The sequence below is a fragment of the Pongo pygmaeus genome, chromosome 2, assembly GCF_028885625.2.
Source record: "Pongo pygmaeus isolate AG05252 chromosome 2, NHGRI_mPonPyg2-v2.0_pri, whole genome shotgun sequence".
NCBI classification, from domain to species: domain Eukaryota; kingdom Metazoa; phylum Chordata; class Mammalia; order Primates; family Hominidae; genus Pongo; species Pongo pygmaeus.
Genome location: NC_085930.1, coordinates 143,838,644 through 143,851,458, shown reverse-complemented (window position 1 = coordinate 143,851,458; position 12,815 = coordinate 143,838,644). Strand labels below are relative to the sequence as shown.

At 46.0% G+C, this 12,815-nt stretch overlaps 1 protein-coding gene across 1 annotated transcript in view; it reads right to left on the bottom strand.

Moving 5' to 3' along the window:
- EPHB1 (EPH receptor B1) overlaps positions 1-12,815 on the bottom strand; it is a 446,620-nt gene that overhangs the window by 74,100 nt on the left and 359,705 nt on the right. Inside the window, exons 8-9 of the mRNA XM_054482445.1 lie at positions 12,702-12,810; positions 11,772-11,836 (exon numbers count right to left, since the gene is read on the bottom strand). Coding sequence (XP_054338420.1) covers positions 11,772-11,836; positions 12,702-12,810 — 174 coding nt within the window. The remainder of the gene's footprint in view (positions 1-11,771; positions 11,837-12,701; positions 12,811-12,815) is intronic.

Sequence of the window (12,815 nt, the reverse complement as noted above, 5' to 3'; positions counted from 1 at the left end):
TGGGGACAAAGTAGAGAATTGTCACTGCAGAAAAAATACATTCAAAAAGTAGAGGAGAGGGAACAAAAAAAGGAAATGGAACCCAAGAAACAAATGCATTCATTCACAATGTAATTTTTCAACACGTTTGATATGTCATTAAGCAAAGTACAGGAATTGTTTACATGGTGGTGGGTGGTGGAAAGGCTGGGGCTTTGAAGGTCAAATGATAAGGTCTGGTATCACAGCCTTGGGAGGAGTAGGGGCTTTCTCTGCCAGGTAGTGCTGTCTCATTCAAGAAACAGTCAGGTCAGCAGGGGCAGGCAGGCCTAAAAAAGCCACACTGCTCCAGGTGCAGTGACTGGGGCCCAAGGCTGAGGTTAGGCCTCAGGTTTCATGAGCTCCATTTTAGCACCTCCCCCCTCTTCATGTTCCCCACCCCTCGCCACTACAGCTTGTTCCCTGGTGAGCCCCAGCTCTAGTTTTGACATTTTCCATCCAAAAAACTTCTGATGGCTCTATAGCTCCCCTAAACTGGTGTTGCTTGGTCACCAATTCAGGCAAGGACTGGAAATACTAGAGTGTAATCCAAAGGAAGACAGAAGATACAGCAAACCATTGAGGGGAATTTTTTTTTTTTTTTTTTTTGAGACAGTCTTGCTCTGTTGCCCAGGCTGGAGTGCAGTGGTGTGATCTCGGCTCACTGCAACCTTCACCTCCCGGGTTCAAGCAATTCTTCTGCCTCAGCCTCCTGAGTAGCTGGGATTATAGGCATGCACCACCACGCCTAGCTATTTTTTGTATTTCCAGTACAAATGGGGTTTCACCATCTTGGCCAGGCTGATCTTGAACTCCTGACCTCATGATCCACATCCCCCCCCCACCCCTTGGCCTCCCAAAGTGCTGGGATTACAGGTGCGAGTCACCACGCCTGGCCTGAGGGGATTAATTTTTAAGATAAGGAGGGCCAGGTGTCCTGCCCAGAAGAACAGTTTTTTTCTGAAAGATGAGTTATTCCCAGTCACTTGTTTTAGGGTTGTTCACACCATTCTAGAAGTCTCCTTGAAAGCTTTGGGAGGACACTGACTTGGGAATGTATAGACTGAAATTTGGACAAAGCAAATTGAGAGATCCTCACCTTTATGTAGAATATTCTAGTCCCCAGGATGGATATGAGGGATGTGTGTGTGTAGGAAAAGACTTCTGCTTTAATAACAGTGGACAAAGAGAAAAACGGAGATGCGGGTGCCAGTCCTTTTTGATTTGTTATAAAGAACAAGTGAAGAGTAAGAACAGCCAAACCAGATTGGAAGCATATAGAGAACCCAGGTCAGCATCTCCAGGCCACCCTGTCTTACCTTGGGTTCCCCCAGAAGCAGCCCTAGAGGCAAGATTTTTGAAAGTAAGTGGCTTATCTGTGTGGTGATCCCAAGAAGTACCTGAGATGAGAAGGGAAGTAAGATAGGGAAAGGAAGGCAGCCTATAAGAGGTGCATTCTCAAGCCACTGACCACTGTGGGTCATTGAGCAGGCCTAATTCCCCTGAGATTCACATCTAAGCAATGTCTAGGTTAGCACATGCTTCAGAGTTGTCCCACTCTGGGGTCAAGGGAGCTGTGATATTTCCACACAACTGGTCAGAGGCTGCTTGGTCTGTTGTACGGGTGGGTGGGGAAGGCTCCAGGGCCAGGGAAAGCAGTCAGGCAAAGAAACACTGATGCCGCAGGTGGAAGCCAGCTGATGTGCGACTGGCAGCAACAGATGCATTCAGAATGCAAAAGGGACAGCAGGTCAGTGTTAACAAGCTGTGACTTCTCCCAAATTCTGTGCTGTGGTGAGAGGAGGTAAACAGCCCAGATGCTGGGACCCACAGGTGAGGTCAGGGCCCCCAAACTTTTTACCAGCCCTGTGTAATGTAACAAGTCGGCACACACCTCTTAGCATGGTTTTCTCCTCTGCCAATGAGGGCGGTAACATCTTCCTCCCAAAGTGGCTGTGAGATTAAAGAACATATTGCTGACGACATACCTAGCACAGTGCCTGATGTACAGTGATGACTCACTGACTGATAGACTTGTTATATCATCAGTAAATTGTTCTAGGAAGTGTTTGGGGAGGTAGGAAGAGGAAGCAAGCGGAGGGTGGGCAGTGGGGGTTGTAAGCCGCTTAGGGTTATATTAGTTACTTCAAAAATAACTACCTTGTTATTTTAGATCAAAGGCTTTTGAATGATGTATGCTAAGCTGTCCTACAGGAACTCTTCCATGGAAATTAATTAAACAATCTAGAATATGCGGTAATGAATGGTTTGCAAGTAAAGACATACATAAGGATGAATGGGAAAGGATTCTGAGTTAATGAGTTTTACAGATATTGGCCCCAATCAGTTCAAGGAAGGAGCTATTCCCAGAAGGGAAAGGGCTCATCTCTTAATGGTGCCAGGATTCTTTTGGGCCAGTAATGTGCAAATAAGTGCACATAAATGGAACAAAATCTGCACTGTGAAGATGGGTGCACTTTACTGATGAAGAGAGGTGTGCTGCTTTGCTAGCTTGTAGAATTAAGAAGTATGTGTGTGCGTGTGTGTGCACACATATATGTGATGTCACAGCTGCTGTTCTGGGTCCATGGGCATTGGTGTCACTGAGGCCTTTCCCCAGAAGCCAAGAAGGCTGCCTGGAGTAGTGATGCAACATCAATTTAGAACATCTTAATGGCTGCATCTATGCAACAATTAGACTCAGTACTCATTTCCCCTGAAATGGAGGAAAGCATTGTCACATTGAAGAAGGGAAACTGAAAAAGTGAATCATTGGTCTAACAAATGGCTCAAACTCAATGACTTTCCCCTAAGGTCTGATAGGGTGGGCTGAGAAGGTGGCCTTGGTGTTGCTCCTCTGTGAGGGGCGGCAGTCTGTGTTCTAAATCAGGAGAGTAACTTGGTTGAGCATGCTCAACCAAGCACGTAAGGGCTCCCCCTGCATCCGCCTCATCTCAGAATGACACATCTTCCTAGACCTCCCTCCTGCAGTATAGCTAGCCTTTCCAAATCTTAGAAGATGATGAGGGGAAAAAAAAGCCTTCAGCTAGGCAGAACAGGTCATTTGTCTTTTGGCTCATTTTGTGTTTCTGCATAAATCCTACATCAGCCTGTTCCTGTTCCCACTTGCCAGTGAGCAGTTTTTAATTATCAGGAAAATGGTGTTTAGTGCAATGAATCATCAGACAGTGAACAAGGAATTCAAGTCAGCTACAGAGTCAGGCACAGCCAAACGTTTGGAGACAGGGCTCAGAAAACGTTCTCAGATTTGTGAGTGTTGGGGAAATATTATTAGTGGCAGTAATAATAACATCAGATGTAATATATCCCTATAATGTAAAGCATTTTATAGTAATCCGTACAATGTTTTATATTATCATTATTGCTAATATAAATATTAACATATTTATATTTTATAGTTTCCAATTATTTTCATCATAGGTTACATACCTTTGGCACAAAAATGTTATGTATGGATTTAAACTGCTGATAATTAGTACCTCAAAAGAGAGAAAAATCTTTAATTTTATGTTCTTTTAATTTATTAATTTTGATTAAAGATCTACTTTACAGTCATGTGTGTTCTTTGACCTCAAAATTCACTTATGCTACAGTTGAGATTAACTACAGCCTTAAAGGACCATAGTCTCAGGAGAATTATGAAATCTTAAACATGAACCAAGCCTTTAAATATATTAGGTTTGGGGAGAAATGATTTAGCCACTGTCCAGAACCTTGTTGCATGGAATGGAGTAGTTCTTGAAGCAGAAGAAACTTCTGAGCATTGTCAGAGACCCTGCATCAGTAGATCAGGATGCTCTCAAAAGTGAAAAGGCTGGGACATGCCTCTGGGGATGTCGCAGACATGTAGAGTGTATCTGAAAAGTCGGGGAGACCCCTTACAGGTGCCAGGGTCTCAGGGAAGAGCAGAAGAGGGCTGGAAAGGGCCATTTTAAACAGTAGGTGATAGTTGGGGATTGAAAGCTGGAGGGAGAGGAGTGAATGCTTCTATCCAGGCCTCCTGTGCATTCAGGAAGTACAAAATCAGTACCGTGGACACCTTAGTGGAGATCACGAATACCCACATGGCTCCAGGGGTGCCAGCACAAACCTGGCACTTCCCAGCTGGTGGAGGATGCCTAGAATTCCACAGTATGGTTTCAGAGGTAGTGCATTAGGCTGTATTTAGTCATTAATATTTTTGTGTCCCAGCAGGTTTGAACAGACCAATGAGAAAGTGTGGCTTTTTGTTCTTCATTCTGGATTCAAGGCAGACGATGTCATTTTTGTGACTCCTCTAAAATTGGTCCAGATATTTAAGCACAAGGGGTTTTATGTGTTTGGAGATCTTTACATACAGGGACTTCATCCAATCTTCCACCTCAGTATGTTGATCAACCCTTTTCCTCAACACTAATCAGGACTCCAAACCAGCACTGTGCTAAGAAGTGTGGAAGCTATCAGCAAAACAAAGTTCACAAGTTTCTTTAGGCAATTAAGATATGAAATAACTGGAGAACAGTGCTGGATAGTTTTGGATCAGGAGCCTACATCTGGAAATGGGTTGCAAGTGCTGCAGAGACCAGAAAAGGCAGAGGCTATGGGTGCCAGTCTTCAGGGTCAGAATCCTGAAAACATCAGAACTTGGCTTGAGCCTGAAAGGACAAGTGCCCATCATATTACACTGGAAAAAGAGGAGCCTGGAGTGTCGTGAGCCGCAGCTAACAGAGGCCTGGCAGTGCATGAGTGGGGAGAGTGATACCAGCTTGAATGTGGAGGGAATCAGTGATAGTCAGAAGCATGGGAAGGCCTTGGTTACCAAATAGAAGCATTAGGATTGATGTCATGGGACACACAGAGCTGACAATGGTTCCATCAGCAGGGGACGGATGTACTGAAAGTGGGGCATTGGGGGGCTCATTTTGCTGGTAAGCTGCAGCATTTGCATGTAGTGCTGTGGGGAAGGGGCTGGAGGTTGGAAAAATAGCTATGAGGTTGTTATGTAATACTAATTCAGGTGTAAGATAACAGTTTTCAACTGGAGTGCTGCAACAAGAACAGCAGAAGAGACAAGACAAATTTCAAAGGAAGAAGTGGTTGCAGTTGATGAGCAGTCAGACATGGGGAATTAGGGAGGGACAAGATGAATCCAAGTCAATGCCAAGACTTCTAGAATCACATGGCACTATTAACCAGGTGAAGGGCTTTTGGAAAGAAATCCTATTGAAAAAGGTGCTGGCACATGTGTTTCTAGACTTTGGATGTACAAATGAAATATGCAGGTGCTTAGAAGCTGGTCAGAAAACTCGGACTGAAAACAGAGTCAGAAAAGTGGAGCTGGAGTTGTGGGTTTGGGAGGCACATGGGTGGTAGCTGAAAGGCTGAAGACTGGGCAGTTTCTTGGAGTAAACCAACTAGTGAAGGCTGAAGAGCACTAGAAATAGTTTGCCCCACCGACCTCTGAGGGCTAAGACCAGGACAACGGGTGGTTGTCTTTTTCCATGAGAGCAGGGGTCGTGGGTGCCCAGCCAGTGCTTGAGGAAGAACCCAGGACAGGAACCTCAGGGCAGACAACGCAGGCTGGAAAAGCAGTGGGTGGGAGGAGGACCTTCCTGACACTTTGTGTTTGGGGGTTTTACCACATTTTTGGGATCTGCCCCAAAAACCAGTTATTGCTGAACATCTATCTCCCAAAGAAGGAAAGTAGACCATAGCTGCTTCCTCTTGAAGAAAGTGTTTCAGAAAAAAAGTTTAACATCTCTCTGCTTTGTGGGTATCAACGATGGGGACAGGCTGGTCCTTCCCAGCAAGGCCCACTGATTCTGGGTCACTGAGGACCTGTTGGGAAGCCAAGGGCAGGAGCTGATGATCTCAGGACCAAAAGAGTTAACATGGTTTCTTGAGTCTCTGGCTTACAGCCAGCAGCAGACACATGGGTGAATCTAGCTCATAAAATTTATTTGACATTTAATAAGCCCCCACTGTAAACTCAGCCGCCTTTTGTACCAAGGAGACTTTCCTCCTCTCCCAATAAGACTTCACTTACTCTTCTCAGTGACTAATGCTCTGGTTACCCTCCAGAAGAGGGAGCCAAAATTGCCAGTCTGTCTCCCTCCTCCAGGGACACACCTGACCTGCACTTTGGTTCCTGAGGTGATTTCTTCTGGGCTGGATGCTGTGTCTCTTGCAGTTCTGAAATACAGGCACCACCCAGAATCCAGAAACTGGGTGTGGAATCTTGGAACTAGACATGCTTCCGGGTGTAATTTTGTCCAATATCCTGTCTAAAGCAGAAATCTCTCTAGCATCCTTTACTGACAGCTATCTAGTCTCTGCTTGAATAGGAACAGAGAACTCACACCTCCCTGCAAGGCAGACTGTCTCTTTGCTGGACAGCTCTAGTGAGGAAGCAGTGCACTTACAATGAATAAATCTGGCCTACTTTGATATTTCACTTGATGGTGCCATTTAATCTCATGAAGCCAACAACATCTTTCTTTTGCCATAATGGCATTATGCTGGATGATGACTTCCAGGTCCCTGCCTGGGTGTCCGCAGCACTGAACACTGGCATTTCCAAGTCTCTTTGGTAGCAGATCAGAACTTGCCACTGCTCCACAAGCAAGCTGCTCTCTTTTGGACAGCTACTTTGCAGACAATGTCCTTCTCGAAATGGGATCCTAGAACTAACATCACTCTAGATGTGTTCTTACCACACAGAAGACACTGTTTATATATCGCCTTTTCTGATCTGAACCCTTATCGAGACCACAGAGTCAGACACATCTGAGTTTTAAACCTTGTTTTGCAAATCACTAATTCCAAGACTGAACAGGTTACTTGTTCTCTCTGAGGCTTTGTTTCTTCATATGCAAAATGTACCTCATGGGGCTGTTAGGGGGATGAAACTAGTTAATTTATGTAAAGTGTTTAACAGAGTAAGTGTGCAATACTGGTGGTTATTAGTAGTATTATACTGCATCAATAACATTGCTTGGATTTTTGTCAGCTATATATCACTGATATTAAGAATGTGGTCAACTAACTCATTTTTTTCACACAAATAAACAGCAAGTTAGGTCTCCTATTTGCACTGCTTTATTTTTGTTTTAACCTAAACACTAGATTCCAGATTTATCCTGCTAACATTTTGTCTTGCAGATTTCAAATTAGCATTCAAAGCTGTTGGATAGTTCTGAATTTTGATTCATCTTCTATGGTGTTAGTTATGCTTTCCAAATGTTACCTACACACTCAATAAGCTTCTCTATGCTTGCACCTGAGTCATGAATTTAAAAAACAATCAAACAAACAAGAGATTGAATAGGACAAGGACTAAAATAACACCAGGGACTTCCTTCCTGGCTGACAGAGTCACTAACCTATTTTCGTTTGGTAGGAAGACAAGCTCAGTATCCACTTAAAAATGCTTTCCCTTAGGAGACCATAAAATATTTTTTTCAAAATAAAAATTCACTCCATCTGCAAGTCCTCTTGAATTTACTAAAGGTAAAACCCTGGTAAATTAGATGAGGCCCTCATATTTTTTTCTTAACGAATCTTTGGGGGTTCCCAATGATCACTGAATTCAAGTGTAAATGCCCAGAACTCATCTGCTTAATCATCTCTCCAAGTGTTTGGCAAGGATCAAGTTCAGACTCCTGTTCTGTAATCTCTGTGCTCTGTCCTCTTACCCTGTGTGAAAACTAGGGTGTTTGCCAATCTAAAGTCTTTGGGCACATACCCCATTTGTTTGTGCTTTTCCCAAAGTTCACCAACAGTAGTGCTGTAATGTTATCTGCAGTTGCCTACACACGGATGTGAGTCTGTCACGGCCGCTTTCTGAAAGCTCTTGACCCTAAACCCCTTAACAAGCTCTCATCTTCCACTCTCCCTACCCCCACACATTCCAGCCAACTCAGAAATCAGGGAGGTGTCAACCTCTACAAAGTATGTAGTAACCTAATCTTTGTAAATACCTTTTAGAGTCTATGTTTCCCAAATGTAGAATCAACTGGAACTTTTTTCAAGATAGATTCTCAAACTTATACTTGCCCACCTAGATCATCGAGGTGGTCACCTGGACTGCCTAAATCATATCCAGGCAATTGTTAGTCAGCCAGCACCTACTGAGAACGGGCCCACAAAAACCATGAGAACAAACTGTTTCTCTGCCTCTTCCAGGACTCTGAAAGCCACATCCCCACCCTCCCACACTTGAACATGCACGATAGGCTCAGATGAAGAGCATCCGGCACCACACCTAGCACATCTTCTCTTCCAACCTGCTTTCCAGCTAGCCTCTTTCCACCCAAATCCAAATTCTCTATATTCCTATTCACTGTGCTCCAGGCTCTGAGGAAGAACATTAAACCAATGTCCTAGAAGCCACATTATGTTATCAGATTTACTAGATCTGCCATGTCTCAACTAGCTAGAGAAGGTATTCTGTTTGCAAACATTTCTGTCATTTCTTCTTCAGGCTTTGCACCAGTTTGAAAGGAAGGTCTGGGAGGGGAGGGGCTGCCAGCCTCTCTGTAGTGTCCTGTGCCTTGCCTGCAGGCAAGAGAGGCAGGGGCTCTCTCAGGCATTAATGAACAAGCTGGGGAGCTGCTGGTTTTCTGTTACTCCCTGGTCAGGAAGATCTCAGAGCTCCAAATTGCTGTCTGCATCCCCCAGAAGTTCATGCCTGTGGATGGTCCAGGTATAGTTATGTGCACACATTTGGATCAGACATTATCAATCTTTCTGCCTCCTGCAGTGGGATTCAGAGTGGGGAGCCACAAAACACCAACTTAGACAGCTGGGATTAGTCCTGGAGCTGCTCCTCATGATCAGGCTGTGGAAAGAGCATGGGCTCTGCAGCCAGGCTTAGAAGGTGTGTAGTCTGCCTCTGCTACTTAGTCATGTGCCCTAGATAAGTCACTTAACCTTCTTAGATTTGTTCCTTTCTCTTAGAGTGGTTGTGAAGATTCAATGAGTTTAAGAGAGCTGCTAGAACAAAACTCCCAATGCAGGGAATTCCCTAACCCATTACTTCTACCCCTACCCCCTCTTTGGCCAGGCCCTCCCTCCATCAGAGCCTTCAGTTTCCCCTTCTGTTATATGTATGCTGAGCCATCTGCCAGCTCTACACTCCTTTGACCATGATTCTCCAACAGTAATAGCTTTAGTCAGGGAGATGGATATTCACAGGAGTAAACGCACAAATGCAATTCAATGCATGAGACTGAGTTTAGAGAACTTGGGTGCAAAGAGGAGCCAGGTGCCCAGGGTTGGATCAAAAGAGAATAGTTATGAATAGAGGGAAATGACAAGATTTATAAAAGGCAAACCAAATTAAAAAGAGGACAGACTTCCAAGGAAGCCAAGGGAGTGAACCCAGACCCACAAAAAACCCTGCATCCATCCTGAGTCCCAGGAATGGCGACTATGTAGCTGGCCAACGATGTTCCTTCAGCTGTCCACTCTTGTTCCAGCAAGGCCACTATTACTGCAGACTGAGGATTGGTTTTTCTATGGATCTCAGGAACCAGTAAAATCTTCCTCTGTTGGCCTGAGAGGTAACAGAGTCCCCCAAAAGGTGGCTGTGAGCATTTTGGAAGCATGCTTTTGTGCACATGGGCACCATGTGATGGCCTGGCATAGCTACTCCTCGAGAGCAGGAGAACAGCCAGATCTCAGGTTGCAGTAGCTGAAAGGGCACAAAGTTTCACCCCACTCAATGTTTGGAGAACCTCTATACCCCAGCCAAGGAGTGAAGCCAAGGGTTGGCTTGCACGCTTTTGGAAAGGGAGCTCTCACCTAAGTCATCCTAAGGCATCTTTGGATATCTCTCGACTTCGAAGTGAGATTCCTCCTTTTGAACCTAATTTTTTATCCTTATGGTCCTGGCTCCACTTTCAGGCTGACATGACCACCTCCAAATGTTTCATCCACAGCATTCACAGGATGCCAGATCTGAAATGGACCTTACAGTGGCTCATGATGAAAAAGAGCCAGCCCTGAGCAAGAGTCAGGGAGGCAATGTCAGGATCCTGAGGCTGAGGCAGGGAAGCAGGGAGACGAAGGTCGCCCTTGAGGAAATACTGAGGTACCCTGGTGGGTGCACCATCACTTGAGAATCACAGGTACAAGCAAAGTCCCTGTTTTCCAGCTGGGGAAGGTAAGGCCCTGCCTGGAAGGGCTAATGCACAGGCCAACATAAATAGAAGCATCCTGTAGATTATGCAGCAAGACACACAGTCAGACCATAGGAAAGGAAAGAGAACAGAGCAGGGTTGATCCCTCTGAAATCAGTGACAATGGAGTAATAGGGTGGCCCAGGGAGAGAAAGAAAGAGGAATAAACAGGACTCTGAATAGAGCAGGAGCTGTGCCTGTGGCCTAGAGGGCCCCCCATTTGGGCTGCTGATGGTAGGGGCTCCCTGGGGCACCGTGGGAAAGCAGCAGTGCTCAAGCCAGTGCAGAACCCACAACTCCCTCCAGCAATAAGTGCCCTGGGCAGCAGCCCAGCTGCCAGGGGCTTGGGCCTCTGCGAACCCTTGGCAGGGTCTTGATCTTAGATTCAAAGCCACATCTATGAAGTGCCCTTTGTACAGCCTGAGTCGGCACTGGCTGCATTAGAACACAAGCTCCTTCATGGTGCAGCTGCTGCTATGAACATCCTGGCATCACTTTCCCGCATTGGGTAACCTTAGAGAAGAAGCAGTCTGGTCCGTGAGAACTTTGGCCTGGGAGTCCATGTTCACCCCCAGAAGAACCCCCCTGTGGAGGCAGGCTTGGTGTGTAGGTACCTGGGAGGTCTGTTTTCCATGCTTATTGCTGAGAAAACAGGAAGCACTGGCCTTACATTGCAACAAGGGGGTTGAGGTGAGATGAGGCTCACAGAAGAAGCCTTGAGGTTGAGGTGAGATGAGGCTCACAGAAGAAGCCTCGACAGAGCATAGCACACACTGCTGGGACAGATTTCTGAGGGCATCTGTTGAATTCAAAAGGAATTATTTAGAAACAGAATGTGTCTGCTGTAAGGATCTGAGAATTCTGCTTTCTGGAGGCAGGCAGGTGGCCCAACTGACCTAGAGAGACCTTTCTCAGATCCCGCAATGTTGTCATTATACAGATGAGAAAATGAGTGTGGCAGAGAACTTTATGTTGCACCTTGGTGAAAAGAAATTTTAGTTATAAAAATATTATAAATATAGGTTTATAAAAGAGAGAGGAGAATAAGGAGTGAGAAAAACTTTTAAAGGTACTGCTTAAAGGAAAACACTTGGGAGATATCCCAGCACTTTGGCCTCTTGGGCTCTGCTATCTTTTTAATTCCCTACATTCATGTCCTATGGCTTATCTGTGAATTTGGTTAACAAATTCCCCAGCCGCTCAATTGGATAAGATAAGGCAGAAGATGTTAACAGAGAACCCTCCATCTTTTCCCACTGAGTCTGATTTGAGGATTCATTGACTTGCTAAACCCAATCTTTTCCCTGCATTTTGTGTCCTATATGGGCTTATCAGTGCAGACAATAATCTACCCACCAGGCATCCAATGAGTACCCACAACAGGTAGACGGCAGATGGGAGGGTAGCCTGTTGCCCCTGGGGACCTGCAGAAAGGTGGCCAAGGCACTGGGGGCTGACAGACAACTTGCCACTGGGACCAGCCAGTCTGGCTATAAAGAGAGCTCTGAGCACTAGCCCACTTGACTCAGTGGCCTGTGGGGGTCAGACACTGGGTATCTGCTTTCTACTTACCTCGGCCTGTGCTGTAATGCTGGAGCTTATCGCTGTACACAGCCTCTTTGCTATAAGCCCGTTTCCTGCGGATAAAAAGAGGGGCTCTCTCAGCCACAGGGCACACCCACCAGTCTGTTCCAGGTACCTCCATCTAGGCCCCAGGCCAGATGGGGGCTCACCCGGGGCATCTCCCAGGATTAGGGACTGGGCAACTCTCACTTCAGCCCTCCTGCTGCAGTTAGAGCTCTGGTTGACCACCACTCACTCCTGTGGGCAGATGGGTCTGCTTTCCAGCCAAGGTCTTGCAGAAGCCTGGAGGGACTGTGGGACCCCATTCAGAGAGCAGTGCTGATGGGGGCAGAGGCGAAGAGGATGTCCATCAGCACTTAAGCTACATTGCAGAACTGCTTGGGAGGGAGCCAACTACAGGGCTTTGCATGACAGAATCTGGGCTAAGCACTGAAGGCAGTAGCAGCAGTATTAAAAAATCACAAGGCTTTCAGGGCCAGCTCTTCTGCAGAACTCAGAGTTTCCCTTTCCTCCTCATCTTCTCTCCTGCCAGCCTGCCTCCCTCTTGCTGGCTGCTGAGAGCCTGAGCTCTCTAACTGGAGGATGGGTTGTGCACAGGCTGGATGCTCCAGTGAGTCAAATGCAATTTTGTAACTGTCACTCCGAAAAGCCATTGTGTGTAAGGGGGGGCTAAAAGTCTTCATTAAAATGAGGTTTGAGGATGGATGCTGTTTACTTATAGCTTTGCCCAGCTCTCATATGATTTTTTTTCCCAGCTAAATAAATATCTAAAGAATTCTAGGCTGCTCTTGGATTGAGATGGAGTGATGATTGTGGTCATGAATGGTCACACCCTATCTGATTCACACAGCCTGGGAAAGGGCACATGGAGAGGGGCTTCCTGGGTCCAAGGAGAGCAAGTGAGAGTGAAGGACCTACCTGCTACAGACGATAGAGATGGCCACCAAGGACACAACGAACACGACCCCGGCCGCTGCCGAGCCAGCAATCAGGGGCAGCTGCTCCCTCAGCTCTGACTTGTAATCATCTAGG